Here is a 21556-nt window from a genome sequence, read left to right as displayed (position 1 = left end):
TACCAAAATATCTATTTTTTAATTTTTTTTAAAATCTACAATTTTTTTAATTTATAAAATATCATTAAAATGAGGGCGAGCCCTGGTGCAGCGGTAAAGTTGTGCCTTGGTGACTTGTTGGTCATGGGTTCGAATCCGGAAACAGCCTCTTTGAATATGCAAGGGTAATGGGGTAAGAAGTTTTTTTTATAAAATATCATTAAAATAGTAAAGTTGTACATTGGTAGGACCTTTTCTTTACAAAACATACTTTGATACTGGTGTGAAATTTCCTTGTTTAATGAATTATAAGGGTTCTTGCTTCTTGCAACTCCAAGTATTTGATTTGAAAATAAAATTTTATATTTTCTCCAACAATAATATCTACTAACTACTTTCCTTTCCCCACTGAACCAATGTCGTAAACTCATCGCCTACCTTGTTACACGCCACACTTCATAGTAGTTGTGTTGTAACCTAAAATAAAGGAAGGGCATTGGAGCCATCCGTCCTTTGAATTTATGATGGCCAAGAAATTTCCCAACATGGGTCCCTGTGTTTTTGGTGGGTTTTCATTTGTATATGTAGCAGCGTCTACCGTGGAAAAGCTAGCAAAGTTTCAAACCACGGTGAGAAAGTGTTTTATAACCATTGGATATATAATATTTTTAATCAAAGGCCAAGATTATTCTCTATTATTCTCTTTTTTCTTTTTTCTTATTTTATCTCCCTTTCCAACTTTGTGCTCTCTCCCCATTCCTCTCCCACGCACCAGCACCAAGATTATTTATTCTCTTGATTTCTCATTTTGTTTGTGCCACCCTTTTACCAACACACTTGGAATTTCTCTAACAAATAAATAACACTAATAAAAGTCATAATCATTTATAAACGAAACCATGAAACTCGATAATAAGCATATATAGTTTATTATTCTTTGCAGATTATGTACCATAGCTTTTGACGATTGTCCTGTGATATTTATTGTAATGCGAATATAAGGAGTCAATTCATTGTGAAAGTTGGAAGGAGTCTTTGAATATGTGAAGGGAGTTGGGTTATATGTTTGTTACTATGTACTTTGAGGAAAGTTGCATGCACACAAAGCACCACTCCCACTGAAATGTCCTTGTTTTTTATGCCACCACTTTCGTATGATTGCGAGAGTAGTGGGAGAACTCCATTTTAGTTAAATAATAACTTCAAGTGCCAGACTTTCAAAGACTTTACATCAAGATAGATAGAACAGAATGAAATTGGCACTGTGAAGATTAAGCGCAAAGGCTTCTCATCCTTTTGTTTTCCTTTTTGACAGACAAGTTTGGCAATTGAAAGATAGTTCCTAACGCCGTGATAACAGATCATACAAAAATAATAATAGTAGCCAATAATATAATCCAAGTGAAGCCAAAACTACAAAACTCAAAGGGAGGAAGATTGGTTCTGAACCAGAGAAGAGAGTACTCGGTGCAAATCCTGCCAGATTGGAGAGGATATGATGAAAAACCAGGAAACAACAGCTCCCACAGCCCCCACTTCTTGAAAGGGGTCCTCAATGCTGCAAAACTAATATGTTTTTGTCTTTGGAGCCTTCTTGGGTACCCTTTTAGGGATGGAGTTTTTCATGCCAATGAAAAACAATACAGCCCCGAAAAGAGCCATATTCTGCAAGAAGTAATTATATTTGATGAATAACAACAGCTTAAATATGGCACATAGACATGAAAATAAATTCAAAATAAAAAAAAAAGAAGTCACTGATCTGACCTGTGTAAATTTGATGAACAGTTGAGTAAATTCTTTGTCCTCACTATCATAATTGTAAAAATCATAATGGATTGGAGTAGCAATCAGCTGGTGCAGGAGCTATGGCAAAAAAAAAAAGAGTTATAACTTAAAAAACGGGACACATGAGAAGAATATGAAATCCAATATATTCATAGAGAAGATTTTGACTACAAACCAGAAGCAAAGCTCCAAAAGAGCTGCCAAATATGAAAAGAACCCCTCCAAGACCCTTCAGAGCAATAGCCCCAGCAATTAAAAATTTCAGCTGTTCAAAACATCAACAATATCAGAAAAATTCTATCATACAAGATAATATAATATGCATGCAAGAGAGAGTTCAAGTCAATTAAGTATATTTTGATGTATAAACTAAGAAGGTGCTATATGTAGATAACAGTCCTAATGCAAGAAAGTCAATTATTTTCAATAGTGATGTTAAACTGTTCATAACTTCCCCAACCCCTGCCAATCCCCACCAGCATTTTATCAACAGATCTACTGTTTTATTATTTTTCTTCTCAATTTTATCATTCATGGCTAACACAAGCTGAATAACCTCACCTGTTGAGAACCCCAAATTTGGTATGATCCAGCACCAATAAACCTCAAGGATAAAGGTAAATACTTATATCCATTAATACCATGTCCTAATTGGCTCATTCTTCTTTTTCAAATCAAGTACATTCCTTTTATTTTAATGAAAGAGTACAATTATCATCCAACATACATTGCAAGTTATGTGAGATAGCATTACATAAATATTTATTATTGTATTAGATAAATTCTCCAATCACTAGGAAGTTTAAAATGAAAACAGGCACAGACCTAATTTTCCAAAAATAAGACACATGCATACACACGTTAGAGAGAGAGAGAGAGAGAGAGAGAGAGAGGGGGGGGGGGGGGGGGAGAGGGAGGGAGGGAGAGAGAGAGTCTAACATTAATCTCTGGAATTTGAAAGCCCACTTGAGAATGCACCCGATGTGTAAAGGCATCAAACTTAGGTCTGAGTGCTTTTGTAGCAGGTCCCCCATCAACTCCATATTCATTAAATCTATAGTAATGAACAGAAGACAGTGTAAACAAGAGACTTCACATCAGCATTAAAAAAAAAAGCAGGGATGGACCATAAAAAAGTAAAGAGGACCAGTCAAGAATAATTAGCAAAAGAGAGCTTCCAAACTTAAAACATTAAATTGGAAGAACTTGATTATTAACCTTAGTCTCTAAGTTAACATGGAAAGTAAGCACAAGCAAAGCAACCAACCCATCAACTGCTCCAAACCCACAATGAATAATTTCTAAATCAAGCACAATTGAATGTGAAGTCACACAAGAATTCAAAGCAACCCAATTCAGTAAGTATGAAAAAACTGTCAAGCCAAAGCATAATTACACATTACACGGCAGAAAATATAAGGTTGGTATAGTGGCAAAGGAGGGAGACCAGGAGAGGTCATGGGTTCAAATCCCCGTTAACAAAAACTAACAATACTAACATCTAACATTGGCCGATAAAAAAAACACATTACACAACAAAATATGGTAAATATTAAAACATACTAACATAAATATACCATGTTCCAGCTTTAAAATAATATCCCTTGACAAGGAAATGAAATCAGACACGCAAATCCGCAGCCTAAGACAAGAACTTACAGTTAATTTCAAATTTAGAAATATTTAAAAAACCAAAAACAAATTTGATCTCCTCGCACTTCAACCAAATCTGAGCACAGCTAGTACACATGATAACGTCGAAATCTTAGTGGACCGAACATGAAAAGATAAACGCAGATCTACGCGGTCGTTTCACTTGTACAAACGGTTTCAACTTTCAAACCTTAAACGTAACGTATCCAACTACCGCAGCAAGTAAATAGCCAAATCTATGGAAGCAAAGTTACGGAGGATCCAGAAAGTTTAATTAATTCGTTTGTTTGAATTAAAATTACATAAATAACATTGCATGATAAAATCAACGAAAAAAGGATATAGAAAATGAAAGGCGAAAAAAAGAAGGTACTGACTGTTGGTAAGCAGAGAGTATGAAGACAGAAGCGAAGAGGACTCTGCCGAGGAAAGAAGCGAACGCCATTGTTTTGTTTGTTTTCTCTTTCTTCCGAAGCAGAGAAGAGGAAATCTAGGACGCTGTGTTTTTTTCTTCTTTTTCTATTTCTTTCTTTTCCTCGGCAGAAAAAAGAAGAAAGAAAGAAAGAAAAGATTTCAAATTAAAAGTGAGAGAATAAGGGTAATAGAGTCAACTTGTTCCATCTAAATGTGGATTTTGGTGGGAATTGGGCTTTGGGCCTGTTGTTGGGCTGCTATTAAAATGGATTTCTGTGAAGAGGAAAATTGATAAAAGAGAAATTGTACAATTCATGTCTTGTAAGGTTTTATTTGATATTTTAAAATTAAATACGGGGAATTTAAAAAGAAAGGTTTAAATATTTTTTTCATTCTCATAAATATAAAAATATACATAATTCATCCATGTAAATTTTTTAATATATTTTTCATTCTTACAAAATTAAAATGTATCATTTTTTTATATGATAATTGATTATATTTTTATAGATATCACCAATATAATATAATATTTTTTTATATTAATTATGTATATAACTAATGTAAAATATACTTTTTTTATATTAATAGTACATATAATTGATATAAAAAATAATACAGGTAGGTTTAAATATTTCATCTTTATTTAAAAAAATGATATATTTTAATTTTTTGAAGACTAGAAACGTGATGAAAATTTTATAAGGAATAAAAATATATTTTAGGAAAAAAAAGTTTGAAACACAGAAAACTTGCAACGGAGTTGAGATGAAAATTTATCCGAAAACATCACATGAGTTTTGACGCAACTGATGAACTGTGGCAACATAAGAAAAATAGAAACTGAGCTGAATAAATGGGTGCAGTTTTAATTGTTTAATGTTTATAGTACTTGGTAGCTAAGAAAGCTCAATCTCTCTGGTTCCGAGTCACATCCATCCACCAGGTGCTTTTCTTCCATAACTTTAACTCCTTGGGAGGCATGAATCCAACTAATCCACTCAAGAAATAAATATAGGATTCAGCCAATCCAACCATTTTCCACTTAAAGTAGATATGAGAGTTAACAGTAGAAAAAATAGGTTAAATTGACTCAGTCATTAATCTAGTTTAGCATTTGTTTTATTTTATTTAATATTTTTTTATATAACTTCCATTTAGAATAAACTTTTTCATAAAATAATTATAGGAGAAGAAAATTAAAAAAAAAATCTCAATTCATAAGCTAAAATTAACTTATGAATCAATTAAAAACATTTTCTTTTGAGAAATTAATCTGATAAATATTACAAACTAATTTATGCATAATGGTAAGATGATGCCTAGGGTGATTCAGTCAGTTAATTCCAACATTCTTAGTTTCTACACTTATTTAATTTAAATCATTAGTTTAACAATGTTTTTTTATTCATTAATGATTTATTTGCTAAGGAGTACTAGCAGGGACGGATCCAAGAAAACTTAAAAAGGAGGGCTGAAATTTTCTTTTCTTCCTTTATAATTGTTTAAATGTCATTTTAATAAATAATAATTTTAAAAAATGTATTATTTTTATCCATAAAATTGAAACAAATTTTTATATTACATGATAATAAGTTTAATTGTTACCATAATAACAATAACTACACAACTAATTTTATATAATTTTACAATAATTATTATTTTAATCATTAAAATAAAACAACAAATACAACTGATTTTACATAATTTTGTACTAATTGACATTAATTATTATTATAATAACTACATATAAAACATTCTCCAAGATACACTTCAAAGTTCCAACATACTTTCCCAAGTTCCAATTGTGTTTTGTTCTTAAGTGTGATGGAGTTGTTTCTAAGGGGGAAATATTTATGCTTGTGGGGGTCTGTTACGTTATCACAATGGTGAGTTTATTTGTGGATGTTTGGTGTTAATTGCAGAACTGAAGGCTATATTATATTAATGGCAGGAGTTGGTTTGGTTGAGAGGGTTTAGAAGGATTGGAGTAGATTCTGATTCTCTCTACGCGGTGCGTTTTCTATCTAAAGGTTGTTGTATGTTGCATTCTTGTTATAACCTTGTTAGAGAAATTCATGGTTTATGAGAATGGGGGATTCATATATTGGAATCATATTCTTAGAGAAGCAAACTAGGTGGCTAATGGTTTGACAAAGTAAGCTATGGTGGCGGATATCTCTAATGTGTTTGAGTTTGTTCCATGTTTTATCTTGTATGCTCTAGGAGCTGATATAGCTCATATTTATTTTTCTGGAGGCTTTTAGTCCTTTCCTTTTGCAATTTAAAAAAAGAAAAAGGACTAAAAAGAAGACTTAGGCTACATTGAAATGTGTGATTTTTTTTTTTTATTGAGCCGTTGTTGGGCTTTTGTGATATTTTCTATGATTTTGTAATTAAAATCTTGACTTGGATTTGACTTCTTTATTGTTGAGTCTCCCTAAGCTCTTAAGTTTTAGTTTAATTAGTTGAACTAGTTAGTTAGCTTGTTGGGTCTTAGGTTAGCTCATGGGACCATGGGCCTGATTAGTTACTAGAGGTATAAATAAGAGTTTTTAACTTATTATAACAGTATTTTTGATGAATTTGAATTAACTTGTTATAAGTCAACATTGTTTTTCTTAATTCTTAGGTTAAACCTTTATATGCTTATTAATTAAATATATATTTTTTAGAATCTTTATTGACTTATCAATCACCATGTTATGATTGTGGTGTTACATTTATTGTATTTAGTATCTATAACTATTAAATGTATTTTTTTTTTGTGTTTACATTTTTTATTTTTAAATTATCTTTTAATATGTATAATTATTTTCATTACTTTCATGAACTTTTAAAATGATTTTTTATCGAGAAATGTTAATTATTAAAATATTAGTTTTGTTAGTAAATAATATCAACTTTCAAAATCTAATTAATGTCACTAATTTTTTTCAACTATTTTTTCTTTTAAAAAATACAGATAGATAGATGCACCAAATATCTCTCATTCAACTACTTAGATATAAAAGAAAACTAATTTAGAATCATTACAAATATAAATTGGATGGAATTAAAAACAAGTTAATTTGAGCAAGATCCTTGTTTTATTGACTGGTTGCAAAAGCAAAACAAAAAACAAACCTGGTGTAAGATTTGTAGAGTATTCCTGAAGCGGTGCGGTGCCTTGTTTCTGCGAACATTTGGCTGAGGTATCTATCTGGAATCATCTCTTTCTCTTCCTTCTGAGTTGCCACCGAGCGCTGTGCCACTTCGTTTTTTTACTCTGCTGTAATATCCAATTCCTGCTTCCTCTTCCAAATGAATACCCAATACATCAAGCAACTGCTCCGTAATTTCTGTAAGTTCACTTTTTTTTCTTCTCCCATTTTGATTATCGCAGGTTCAATCTAATGCTGCATTCGATACACTGCATCCTCAGTAACAACGTTTTTTTATTTGTCCACCATGTGCTTGTGCTATTGCCACCACTGAATGGCTTGTTCCAATTCTAGACTAGGATTTTCTTTTAAATTATGGAAGAATTAGAAGAACGCGTTTGTGAAAATTCAAATCATGAATCGCCATTTGGTAGCTGCTAAAATTGAACGACGCCGATTTTAGAAATTGGGATGGAGAGTGTTTGTACCTGATATTCTTGTTGCATGTTCACACTTTCTACCATTTAATATCATATGTTTGCAACAGCATTCACTTTTAAACAATACAAATGTGGTTTTGTTCGAAAGAAATCAAAGGATCACGCTTGCTTGTTTTCAATTTCAACCAAACATGACCATGTTCTTAAAAGCACGATTAATTGCAAACTTGTTTTCGAGTAGAATTTTCCAAACATGAATTACTTAGTTTCATAACCAATTTTAACCCAAATTAATTTTGCAAAATCAAGATAATTGGATGTCAAACTTGCAAACTTTTGCCCAAACACACATTAAGCTGCTAAGACTAAAATGACAAGATGATGTTTAACTGATTTTATATTGTGGATTAGAATCTATTATGAGTTATGTAATATATTTTACACATTTAAATCTCGTTTAATAGTTTATTTTAATACCAGTATCTTAATTTTTAAGGAAATTGTTGTGTTGATGTACATATCGGATACAATACTTGAACGGTTGAACTTGTATCCGTGACATAGTTTGCCACCTTTTGCTAACTGTTATTTCATATGGTCATTGGTCATCATAGAATACCTTTTTTCGTTTTTCTAAAAAATAATTGTGCAAGAGAGTGAGCTTACCACTGATGTTGAACTTGGGGAAGCCCACAGGAGGCCTCTTGGGAAGGTAGAAGGGGAAAGAAGATGGGAAAACAAGCTGTGTGCATTGCACGGTTGGAAGCCACACACTCATTGCATGTGTCATAGGCTCATATACCTTTATCAACTGAGCAGTCTCAAGAGGACAATCGAAAATTTGTTTACTTGTAGAGTATACATCATTTATGCAAAAGAATTGTTCAAAGAGGCCCAATCGTCTGTCTTCAATAGGACATTTTGTGTTGTCAATCTGGTTATGGGTCAATGCAGTAATAGGTTCATGGAGAACTGATCTCACCAAGTGTCTTATCCGAATGGGTCTCTAGTTTTTATTAACTAGTACTTAAGTTTCATTTTTTTTTGTTAATACAATTTTCTTGCTAGGAAAATAGGAGATAGTATCCTAATATTCACATCTATTACTTTTAATTGGATGTGCAGATTCTACCAAATTTTTTCTCAACAGAGAAAAACCACATTGGAACTATACGCATAGTGTTTCCAACCAGCTTCAATTGCAAAGGTCAAGAGCAGACAAGGTAGAAGATAAGCTAAAAGAAGAGCAAGAAACACAACGGATTTCTTTCAAATCAGAAGTGAAGAAGGCGGATGGAAATGATGGGATTAGCAAATACTGTTCTGATGATGAAGATTCCTCAGATAGTAAGTGGAAGTTGGAGCTGGCTTGGCTTACAAAGGCACTTGAACCAGCTCTGCAATTTTGTAGGTGGGCTTTGCCAACAGGTCTGTTAAGTGTTATGTCATTGTGTCATAACATGTTTCATTTGATGAAGTTAGACAGTTAGCATGGCTATAAATTGCAATTAACTTCCCATAAAATCATCTGTTATAAATAAGTTATAAGTCATAGATGACTCAGTTATATCATAGAAGGGTGACCCAGTGCATGAGGCTTCTTCTTCCTGCAAGTGGAGAGACTGCTTTCTAGATTTGAACTTCTGATCTCCTGGTCATAAGACAACAACATCACTGTTGTTCCAAGGCTTGCCCTCATGACTCAATAACATTATATGACAAAATTTATTTATATCATTAGCATATGTTTTTCCTGTGCTCCATAGACACTACTTGATCATATAATGTTCCAATTTGCTTTACTATGAAACAAGGCTGACTTATTTTTCCATGTTATGCAGGAAATGAAATTGGAAACAAACCCCCACCAAGCATTCGATCCCTTACGGAAATAATTGCCTGCATCCAACGAAGTAAGATTGGAATCCAGGATTGGAGCTTGAGTGACCTTACAATTGGCTTGTATCTGATCTATCTTCGTCAAGCTTCTACTCATCCATTTGAAGATATCAAAGGCATTCCGATATTGTCAGAATCCATTGTAACTTCTGAAACTTCACTTTAGAGGCAGAAGGCATTTATATGTTCATGTGATAGTGTGATTTTTTACTATTAATGTTAGCATTTCAATATGAATAATTGTGGTCCAGTTCATGCTTGATTCTTATTAATATATCTTACTGGATTTCAGGTTCAAGATCTCATTTATCATATTGAGTTGGCTAAAGGTGCTTATAGGGATAACCCTTGTAGTATTTCAAGGAACAGCATGCTACGAGAAAGTAATGTCAAAAAATTTGTTAAAAACTCCAGTGTAATGAGGCCTGCATACTATATAGGGGTTGATACCCGTAAAAAGCTTGTAATTTTGGGCATTCGAGGCACACATACTTTTTATGATCTTATCACTGATATTCTTTCCTCAAGTGATGGTGAAGTCACCTATGAAGGCTATTCAACCCACTTTGGCACTGCTGAATCTGCACGTTGGTTTCTCCGTCATGAGATTGAAATCATAAGAAAATGCTTGGAGAAACATGAGGTGGGGATGATCTTACTTCATCTATTTTGCTTTTCATTTCTTAGTTTATTTATTTTTCTCATTCATGTCATGAGGTGTGGCTAACTTTTTGACAGGGATTTAAGTTAAGACTTGTGGGTCATTCTCTGGGAGGGGCTATAGCTTCTTTATTGGCAATAATGATCCATAGAAAATCATCAAAGGAGCTGGGTTTTAGTCCTGACATTGTATCTGCTGTTGGATATGGAACTCCACCATGTGTATCTAGAGAACTTGCTGAAAGCTGCTCTGGCTATGTATCAACAGTTGTGATGCAGGTATGTGATTGCATTGGGCAATGTCTGTTTAACAATATTTTATCTGGAAGAAAGTAATTATATCTATGGTTTCCTGTAATGAGTAGTATTCTTTTATTAAGTTTTGTCTGTATTTATCTACTGTGTTTCCTTATGACTTGTTTTTGGAAATGTATAGGATGATATTATACCTAGATTGAGTGTAGCTTCCCTAGCAAGGCTCCGAAATGAAATTGTTCAAACTGATTGGTGAGTGATATTTAGTTTATAATCTTGAAGTAAGCACACATCCCTCATCTTGTCCATTGATAGGATATGCAAGAAAGCAACCAACTGCAGTTCTGCTATATTGTCTTTTCCTTGTATTTGTATTTTTTTTTAAGTATAAGAAAAGAAAGGGAAAATCATTGTCTTGGAAATTGGTATTATCTAAGTGAGACATGGGGGTGAAAATATGTGGATGGTGAATGAGTATTCCAACAGAGAATGTCTACAACACTACAGATCTTAAATATCTAAAATCTTGTAGGTATCAATGGCTTCAAAAGCTTAATATGTTTTTGGTAGTCACCCAACCAAAGGTTTGATCAAAGTATATAATATTTTCTTCAGGATGAGTGTAATTGAGAAAGAAGACTGGAAAAGCATCACAGATTTGGTTACAAATGCAAAGGAGGTTGTGTCTTCAGTGCAAGATGTTGCTCGCAAACTTGCTGATTATACAAATTTCAGGGGAAACAAAAGTTTAGCTGGTAAGCCTTTTTGCTGTACTGGTTCAAAACTTAATTGTCTTTGGAAGAGTGGACCTAGATTCTACAGTGACTCCATTTTTTCTTTGCCGTCTCTTCTTGGGGAAGTACTTTTCTTATATCTTTTAGTGCCTATATGCTCGCAGAATTGCATTTCAACCCCTTCCCATTAGTGAGAAGTTGAGAGTAATTATGTTGAAGAACCAATCAGACTTATTTCTTGTGCTCAAGATAAATTTATGGTGCATGCAGTATTTAAGAAGTGAGAAACAAGATATTTGAATGTTAAGACATCAACATTCGGCTTCTTTGAACACACACACACACACACACACAAAAACAAACAAACAAAAAAAACAAAACAGTTATTTGATAATGTAGACATTACATTACATCTACTAAAACAAATGAAGTAATTGTAAACTAAATTTTTGCATGTTAATGTTTAATGCTTATTTGTGCTCTTTATTTGCATTTATTGTGTCATTTTTGTGACATGTCTGTAATCAGATGTTTTGGTGTGTAAACAGTTGGTACTACTGATAAGGAGTTGCCAGTTGCTACCGAAGCACCTCTGCCCTCCGAAGCTGCAAAGGAGACTTCTGGTGTCACGAAAGTTGCGGGAACTAAAACTGCAGTGATCGAGGAGTTATTTATACCTGGGACTGTTTACTATCTTAAGAGGAACTTGGGATCCCAAATTGATGCTGGAAAGGATTTTTTCACCCTTTACAAGAGGGAGCCTGGTGAGCATTTCCAGAAGGTAATCTTTTCGGGGAATTTTATCACAGACCACAGATGTGATAGCCATTATTATGCTTTGAGAGATGTCCTTAAAGGTGTGCCATGGTGTGGGAAGGAAGGTATATTTAAATAGAAAATGTTGTTAATTATTTTAATTTAATTTTCCCGTATCATTTGATTGTAATAAAACTGAACATTGTGTAGCTGATTTTCTGTGCTTAGGGGGTGCCTTACAGTTCTTCAGTCTGTGCGGAGGTGTTAGCAATAGCACAGTAGATTAGAAGTTTGGCAATTTAGGCTAAAATACATAAAAAAATTGTGGATAGTTTGGTTCTATCATAAATAAAAAAATGCTGAATTGTTGTGTCTGTTTCCTTAAGGACTGACATGCTGTTGTTCATATTTTGAATCTGTTTATGCTTAAGCTTTGGATCTAAACTAGTGATGGGTGTCTTCGAATTTCTTCATCCCTGTCTTATCTAGTTTTGTGTATTGAGTAATTCCGTTTCTTTCCATTCGCGCTAAACCATTTATAATGTTAAAAATCAAGAGTCAAATTTTCAACCTAAACAGTATATAATAAATAATAGCTCAGAGCAAATCAGAAGAAAGAATTCCAGCCTAGATTTTTAGGAATTTTTTTTGCGTCCATCCATTACACGCTTTCAGTGCGTCAATCTCACGGTGAAACAAAATCGTGGTCATTTCCACGGTAGATTCAAAGCAACAAATTGTTGCTTCTTAAAATTCACGGTGATATCACGATTTTTATTAGCAAAATCAATTTCTTATATTTCATCCGTCACTAATTATAATATTTTTTTTAAAAAAATTGTTTGGTCTTTTTTATAAGATTTTTTTTAATTAATTTTTAGATGTATTAATTTTTTTTACATATTTTTATTTAATTATAGAAATGAAAAGGAATAGTATTCAAACACACACTATGCATCAGCCGGTGGAATACTTTTCTTGCTCCAATACGATTTACCTTGATTCAGTGATCCATTCATCATGATGTCATTTCACCTTGTTCTAGTAATGGAGTAAACTAAATTTACATTCTTAATGCACAATGATTGAAGAGCTTTTTTATTTTTTATTTTTATTGAATGTGCTTTGGGGAGTCCAATGGAAAATTGCGCTTACCTGCACCTTTTGGTTATTTGTCGTGCAGTCTTGCACTATTACTTTTTTCTAATGCCAATCTTTACGAGGATCATTTCTTTCTTTTTTTTCTTTTTAAATTGATTCTTAATAGTATTTTTTATGATATAATTTTGATTGGAAAATTAAGTGAAACAATTAATTTTAAACTTGAACTATGGAGATAAATTTTGAAAATAAAAAGTTTTGTTTAAGTAAGAGTAAGACACAATAAATGTACTGCTATTTAAGCAAGAGATTAGAGAAAAAAGATTCAAGTAAAAATAGAGATTTCATAAGTTTAAATATTTGAGATTAATATTACAAAATGATGGGAAAATTAATGATGATATTACTCATTGATACAAGCCACATGATTAAAATGGAGAAGTGTTGTTATTTGTAGTCACAAAGTATATACTAACTTCAAAATTTAAAGGCAAATTTTATTGTATCGTTATATGTGCAGCTATATTATGATAGTAAATATTGAACTTTAAGTGCGCAATAAGAGAAAAAAGTGAGAATAAGAATGAAAATATAAAGATAGATGTGTGGTCACATAAAAAGGAATAATACAAAATGATTATATATGAGAAAAAAATTAGTATAAAAAAGATGATAAAATATCGTTTAGATAATTTGAAAGATATAGAGAATGTTGCTTCTGACCCATAAGAAGAATAGATTGTATAGTGTTTAATTCGGGAGGAAAGAGAAATTACGAAAAACATTTGAAAAAATTGTTAAAAGAGATCTTAAAGAAAATTCTATCTTTAAAGATTTGTTCTTTAATTGAGTCAAATAACATTATGTGATTATGTGATTCATACAGCTGATTGTCAGTGGGAGTGTGTGAGGGGGTTGTAGATGAATTATTTTGACAATCATAATCTGTCTCGACCAAATCATGATATTGGAAAGGAAGAGTGTGTTCTGATACATGTGATATCCTTTTGTTACCCGTTACTACCATAACCAATAATAAATTCCCCCAATATCACAAACCAATTTATGGGAGAGCATGGGGACCAACCTATAAGCTTCATATGTGGCATTTTTTTTTTCTTAACCTCAGAAAAAAATGTCTACAAAATTTCTGACTATATTTGTACTCCAGGCAAGGCATACCCTTTGCCTGTGGATATCAATCATGGCATGTCACAGCATCCAAGGTAAAATACATAAATTGTTTTTATTGTTTTGTTTTGTTCTGTAATTTTTCTTTCGTGGCCCTCAAAAGCATGTTCTCTGGCGGTATAAAAAACATATTTCCATTCAATATAAGCTTTTGATTTTAGTTAAATGAAATCTACACTATAAGAGAACAATAGAAAAATAATATTAAAAGAAAAAAAATAAAGTATTGAATTGATGTTTATTTAATTTGATCACTAGGTCATTACAAGATTTGAATTTCCATTTGTACAATTCAGTTTGGCAACGTTGGGATAGATCCAAATCTATTTTTTAAAAATAAGTGCCATAGAATTTTATCATGGTTGAGAGCTAATCTCATTTAGAAAAATCAATGTTGTCATACATTCAAAACATTAATTTTTAAAAAATTGATGTTGTCAATGAATCATAACATCAGTTTTTTTAAAAATCGATATTGATTTATATATTTTTTATATTTTTTGGTTATTTTTTATTATACGATATCAATTAATGACTGATGTTGAAAGTTTTTAATAATCAATGTTATATAAAAAAATTATTTTTTAGTAGTGACATTCTCCTATTACAAGGAAACCTAAAAAGAGATATGAGATTTTCTTCAATTTTTTCTTTCCTTTGTAATTCCTTCTGGATTTTCACATGTTCTTGCAACAACATAGATTAAGATGACCTAATTCCAACCTTTGGTTGTTAGGTCTTGTAACAATACAGGCCTCTATCAAGCTCCATTAAATCCAACGTAGTATTCTTACAAAAATAATTTATTTTCTCAACTTGGAAATGTTAAGATTCCCACCTCTTCCATATATAATTTTTTCAAAAACATAGGTAAAAAAAAAAAACTTCGAGAAACAATGATTCCTGAAAAATGTTATTTTTTTATATAAAAACAAATCAAATATAAAAACAAACATTCTCATTTTTAGATTCTTGAAAAACTAAAATTTTTTCATATACCAAATACTCCATAAGCATGTATCTATGTATGAACTAAAAATTTGTTTTTCTTTTTCATTTAAGTTGAATCAAATATGCGGCAAATAATAGTTATAATAAAATGTGCATTACTTAATTGGATTTTATGCTAAAATGAGTTAGTATTTTAATAGACTAAAAATATTGAGTTAGTATTTTTCTTCTAAAAAAATTAAAACTCAAATGTAGTTTCTTAATATATTTTTACTGAATTAGAATTGAATTTTCATTTCAAAATTTTCAATAATTTATGTTGATTATTAGCACACGATTATAAATTGCGGTCTTTGTTACGATCTTTATTATGATCGCAGTTGCATTATGATCTTTTGAGAAATTACATGTAAATATGATTGACATGACATCAATTATGATAGAGATAGTATAGAGATCCTCGAACCTTGATAGACTCAACTTATTCTATGAAATAAAGGTTTGTGTTGCGCATGACTCATAAATGTTGGAGCCGAGCACAGTAATATTTGCCCTTTGGGCTTGGACCACCTGTTTGTAGGGTTATGACTTGTGGGGTGCGAGGGCCAAGCAACCCGATACAAAGGTGATATTATAATTTTGTATCATGTTTGTTATATATATATATATATATGAGATGTAATCCCATTTGCTGGTTCAATAATAAGAACACCCATTTTGTTCTTAAGAATTTAGACATACTTATCAAACCTCATTAAGTGATTGTTGGTGTGTTATTCTATTGTTTTGAATTTGTTGAGTATTGCTAACCAATTTGTTGAGTATTGCTAACCATTTGTGGTATTTATTGATTATTTTTATAATATGTTATTCCATCTATTCTATTATAATTGTCATCCTAGATTATTTTACGCATAAATAAAAATTATTCTCTCCAATTATCATGTAAAAAAAAAAAATTATCTTAAAATAATTATTATTTTAACTTTTCAATGTAACCTTAATTATATTTTTTCAATTATATCCTCATAATATTAATGATAAATAATAACATCTATAAATGAATTAATGATGATATAAGGTTAATTTTGTAAAATTATTATTCTTTTTCGTCTATTTATTACTTTTTTTATTTGTGTAAAACAATATAAAACAACAATTATTTTAGGATAGAGGGAGTAATAAATAGATGAAAGAGAATAATAATTTTATAAAATTAATCTTATTATCGTGAATTTTATTTTTGTTTTTTTTCTCCTCATTAATATTATAAGGGGTATAAGTTAAAAAAATAATATTACATTAAAAAATTAAAATGAAAATTATTTTTAAATTTATTTTTTTTCTAGCATGACGAATACTATAGGACAAATGTCGTATTTTTTATTTATTTTTTGGTACATCCTTGCTTTAATAGAAACCTTTGTTACATAAAAAATAATATTTAAAAATATTTAGAAAAACTACATCTACGTACGTTTTGTTCCTTTTTAATACAAAGTGGCATGGTTGTTTTAATTTCACACCATAGGTGCTTCTCTGTGCACGTTTTCATGGCATCTCGATAGGCCTTGTTTTCAACATGGTTGCTGTAGTATGTGGGGCTGCCTTGAAAAACATACTAGCTTTGATTGACGTGAAAGTTAGATTATGAAAATATATTTAATGCAAAAAAGAGAAAATCATCTTTGTTTTTAGACATATAATCACGTTAGTGCATGAGTAGGCTCCTTGTGTCATTTAACTCGAGGTTCAAAAGCTCCGCAAAGGTGCGTAAGAGTTAGGTCAGGTGGAACGGGAAAACCCAATTGAGAAAAATAATTGAGTAGAAACATAAATTGATGTGACATGTAGCCTCTCTAGAGATAGCACTTAAGTTGCAACCCCTTTTAAATTGCAACCCCGTTATTAAATCAAGGAACTAATGTCTTCAAGCTTTAAGAAAATGGAAGTTTAAAGTCTTTGTTAGTATAGTAGTATGTTTTTGTATGTTGGCAGGCACGGCAGTAACAACTTTATTTCTAAGTGGATCGGCACCAAAATTTTGGGTAACTTGTTTGAAACAAAGCCTAAACGAGGGAAAGGAATGGTTTTATTAATTCTTAGACTGTCTATCTTGTGGATACGAGTACAAAATTTGTAGGACCAACCCTTCTCATGATAGAGTCACTGAGTCACATGTATGCACAAAACTAATGTCATTCGATTTAGTCAATTGACCTACTTTAGCGTTGAACTAAGTATATATATATATATATATATATATATGTATGTTTAGTTTACTATGTCTTTAAGCTTTTTCCAGGTTGTCTCCACCTGTGATCACTAGGTTTTGGTCATAGAAAGCTTTCTTTCATTGCATTCTTTAATTACAAGCAAGAACAAAGAATATTATCAACCATGACAAAACTCCCATCTCTCTCACGAGATTTCTCTATTACTGTTAACCCTTTTGAAATGACAACCTAGCTTACTTGCGTTGTTCTTGTAATTTATTGGAATTAATATAAAATTAAACCGGTCCATATACTTCATGGTTTGAACAACTGCCCCCTGTTCAAACTACACTAGATTTTATTTTAAATTGGAAAGTCTCTTGTGAATAAACTAGAGTGCGGAAAGTACCGGACACAAGCTATATTGTTTTTCCAATATTTGTTTAGATACCCTCTTGAAAACGAAGCTTTATTCAGATGTTTCTCAATCATTAAGCAATACCATCTAGTTGGTATTATTTAGATCTCAAAGTCCTTTGACTGAACATCTATAGAGGTAGTCGCTTTTGAGTTGTATCATCATGGTTATCTTTGAGATACGATTATTTAGTTTAAACATCATAACACGTTTAAAGTCTCATTAACCATGCAGCACAGTACATTCATCGTATAAAAAAGTAGTTAACTTACTCATTTTGATAGGTGAGTTGTTTATTAAAATAGTTTGAGTTTCACTTATTTTATTGACTGTCACGAGGAAAATAAATGTCACCATTATAATAAAATTTAACATGAAAAAATTGATGTATGTTTAAGAAGTAATTTTTATATTGCAATATATCTTATTTGAGTGAAACTGCACTCAAATTCTTTAAGTAAAATTTTAAATTTGTAGTTATAAGAAAAAATTTAATGATCGATTAAGTTATTATTAAGTAAAAATTAATCATTAATAAAAATTAATTGAATATTTTACACGTATAATATAACTATAAAATATATATAAAAAAACAAGTAATACATGGAATTAGTTACTTGTAGTCTCATTTTACATTAATTGAGAAGAATAAATAAGAGGGACATCCAAACCCTATATATCTGGTAATCATTCATAAACCTGCACGTGCAGTGGCCCCATATTGAACCCTCAGTGTTGGCTTGACCGGTCTTACTAAGACACTTGTTAGCATCATTTCCAGCACTCTTCTCCCAAACAACAATCATGTCCATCCCCTCCTCCCTTTCTTCCTACAGAGTGCAAACCGGACAGCAATTATCATAATCTGGCTAAGAAAGCATGACTGAATAAGTATCTTGTAATCTTGTTGAACCTAGATACACATATAGCTTCCTATATATAGCTAGCCTAGACCCTATAAGAATTTTCCATATCTGACATTTTTGAGTTCCAACCAACACGTGCACCAATTTGTCTTATATGTATATGCACTACTATAGGCAATAGCCGGTGCATTATATATCTTTGGATGTCCTATCATTGATCGATGACTTGAGCATTAAGATTTTGTTTTATTATTGATTAATTTAAACATCTTTGACTCATAGTTTTATGTAAGTTCAATAAATATAAAGTGATAAATTCTCTTTAGAGAATAAAAGTAAAAAAAAATTGAATCATTCATTGATGAGAAAATTATAAATTATAAATATGTATTAACTATTGATTCTCTCATAAATAATTGAAATTACTTACTTTATTTTTAATTACTTTAAAGTAGTTAAATTTGACCAACAAATATAAAATCATAAGCATGTGAGTTTGTATCTTATTGTTGATTGATACATAAAATAATGTTACACACAAGGATAAATATACCTTATGTAATAGTATCGTTGGCTTGGAAGTTTGAATATCATATCATAAAAACTAATTGTGTTTCTAAATAATTTAAATTACATAAACTAAATAATTTTAGAAATTTTATCTTGAATTTGAAGATTGTTTATCAATTACGTCAAAGAAATAAAAATATTAAGTCAGACAACAGTTTCTAAGAGAGAAATGTATGAGTAGAGATAAATTTGAATCATGAGTTTGCATATACCTATTTTTTCCTAATTCCTATTATAGTTAAGAACCCTCAATTATCTATTAATCACCTAATGCTTCTTAATTTAATTGTCAGCCTATGGTCAAGGTATGAAAAATACTCTTCCTCCTAAATTAATCATCAATTGGTCATTTGAGATTTAATTTAGGGTTAATGATGAATTATAAAGAGGTTTGTAAAAAGAAAATTTATGCCACCAATTTGGTCATACAAGTTTTATAAATTCTATTATTCTACAAGTCAGTTAATTATGAGTAGATGGTCACTAACTCACAATTAACTATGAATTAGAGTGATCAATTCCAATGTAAAAGAGAAAACAATAGAACGACACAATTAATTGAATAACATTGAAAAACTCAATTAAAATAAGGAAATAGAGTACATGGGTACAACTACATCATAATTCGAGCTCTAAGGGCTTAGCCAACCATGGTCACAATATAGCCAAACAACATACAAAATAGCACTGAGAATAAAAGAGATAAAAAAAAAACCCTTACATATTAGAACCCCTATTATTTTCGGTGCATTTATCTCACTTAGAAACCTTTGTTGTTCGAAAATAAGTAAAAGCTAAACTAAAAATGCCTTTCCTTTTTTATTTATACTAATGACAATTAAACAACAACACAGAGGTAAGCATAGGTTGTGCTGAGTCAGCATGTTCCATGCCGAAGACAACATGGCCATGCTTAGATGTATGACTCTGATGAGCAATTTTCTTAAAAAATCAGCATGACCATGCTGGAATAGCATGACCATATTAATTCCTTGGCAAGTGTATCAATTCATCAAAGTAATATTAAACGGTAAGACCAAGTGTTGAGTCCACATGGACTTTGATTGTGCTCAAAGTTTGTATATTCTGAATTTTAAGCAAAGAAATGACTAAAACTAAATATTTTTGAGAGTGATAATGCAGAAATATAAACTTCAACCATAACAAGGGATAGGAAAGCAGAGTAAGATGCAAGAGACAAGAAAACAAACACTTGGAGGTGGAAAATGATATTTGGTGCATATTTTTGTAGAAGTTAAAGATTTTTCACCATTTAAAGTTATTCCAATTATTACATTCATCAACTAAACAACTCTAACTATGATTCCTCATGTGAAAGAGCCTAAATCACCTAATTTCACTCTTAATCCCTTAAGAGCTAAATCAAGTAATTTGCTTTAAGAATAAAGATGCATAAATAAGGCTAATAACACCATTTTATCCCTAGACATGAATTACCTAGAAGCTCCTTCAAGTTCTTAGGGTAAAAATATTTTCCAATGATTAAAACCCTATAATATACATATGAATGGATGATTAAACCATAAACAAGACAATAAACTTTAAAAAGGAGCAATAATATTGAAATAACATTAAATGGATAGTAAAGATCATTACATCAAAGAGTGTTTGGTCTCAAAGCTCCCAATAATGGGTAAAAAACTCCCTCCAAAAAGATGAAACAAAGAAATGGAAGAAGAAGAGCTCCTAAGTGAGTGGTTTGCTTCTTTTTCATGCCCTTGCTGCCAACTCCCTCCAAAAAGCATAGTGTAGCCTTTTTATATTCTTCAAAATGCTGCACAGTCATGCTTTTCGAAAATCACTGTGCTCTAAGTCTGCATATGCACACCCAACGCATATACAAGGTACAACTGGCTTAAGTAACTACGCGGTAAACCTCCAGATGTGCACTTAGTGCCCATACATGATACAACTAGCTTCCAACTTGGCTTCTCACGTTGAGCATGCAATGGCGTGCTACTCCAATTCTTCAACATCTTCCAGTCCTCTGCTAGTGTATCAAAACTCTACAAAAAATAGAGCAAAGCCTATAAATTTACTAACTTTAGCATTCTCGAGATAAAAACTCAAAAGAAGTTAAATTTTTATCTTTTTAAGTAAAAATGAGCATTAAAAGAGAAGAAATTAGATGATTACTATGTAATTTAAATATGCAAACTAAGTATGTATAGCAATTATCAAGCCAACAGATACAACACGGGTCGTCTTCTTTGAAGATGCTCAAAACTTCCTTTTTTTTCTCCTCTCTTTTTTGGCTATTTTCTCAATTGATTAGCTTTTCTGCTCAACTGTTCACACTTAACACATACACATAAGCTTTGATAACAAAATGAAATAAAAAATAAGATAAAATGGGACAAAAATTGGAGTTCAAATAGTGATTTATTATTGATATGTGAAAACCTTATTGATGAGTCATATGTAAATATCTCTATAAATGTTCTTTGAGTCTTGAGATATTTCCTAACCATAATGATCCCCTAAGACTTAAATTACCTAAA

At 31.3% G+C, this 21556-nt stretch overlaps 2 protein-coding genes across 4 annotated transcripts; one reads left to right on the top strand and one right to left on the bottom strand.

The window, feature by feature from the left end:
- Positions 1-1194: 1194 nt before the first annotated feature.
- Positions 1195-3988, bottom strand: LOC114380793. Its single transcript, XM_028339842.1, has 5 exons — positions 3798-3988; positions 2707-2821; positions 1943-2032; positions 1747-1845; positions 1195-1644 (listed from the first exon to the last, which is right to left on the bottom strand). Exons 1-5 carry the CDS (start codon positions 3863-3865, stop codon positions 1546-1548), a joined length of 471 nt encoding a protein of 156 aa, XP_028195643.1. The 5' UTR covers positions 3866-3988; the 3' UTR covers positions 1195-1545.
- Positions 3989-6898: 2910 nt separating this feature from the next.
- Positions 6899-12129, top strand: LOC114380859. 3 transcript variants are annotated; one of them, XM_028339947.1, is made up of 10 exons: positions 6899-7177; positions 8114-8419; positions 8543-8845; positions 9259-9458; positions 9609-9959; positions 10055-10255; positions 10413-10483; positions 10847-10986; positions 11514-11846; positions 11950-12129. In XM_028339947.1, the coding sequence occupies exons 2-10, from the start codon at positions 8287-8289 to the stop codon at positions 12006-12008; spliced, it is 1791 nt and encodes a 596-aa protein (XP_028195748.1). In that variant the 5' UTR covers positions 6899-7177; positions 8114-8286; the 3' UTR covers positions 12009-12129. The 3 variants fall into 3 exon arrangements, with proteins under 3 accessions (XP_028195748.1, XP_028195749.1, XP_028195750.1); XM_028339948.1 differs by lacking the exon at positions 8114-8419 and having other exon boundaries at positions 6900-7177; XM_028339949.1 differs by lacking the exons at positions 6899-7177; positions 8114-8419 and having other exon boundaries at positions 8709-8828.
- Positions 12130-21556: the final 9427 nt, after the last annotated feature.

The sequence above is a fragment of the Glycine soja genome, chromosome 13 (assembly GCF_004193775.1).
Source record: "Glycine soja cultivar W05 chromosome 13, ASM419377v2, whole genome shotgun sequence".
NCBI classification, from domain to species: Eukaryota; Viridiplantae; Streptophyta; class Magnoliopsida; order Fabales; family Fabaceae; genus Glycine; species Glycine soja.
Note: the sequence above shows the minus strand (reverse complement) of the source record. Positions and strands in the feature narration are given on the sequence as shown.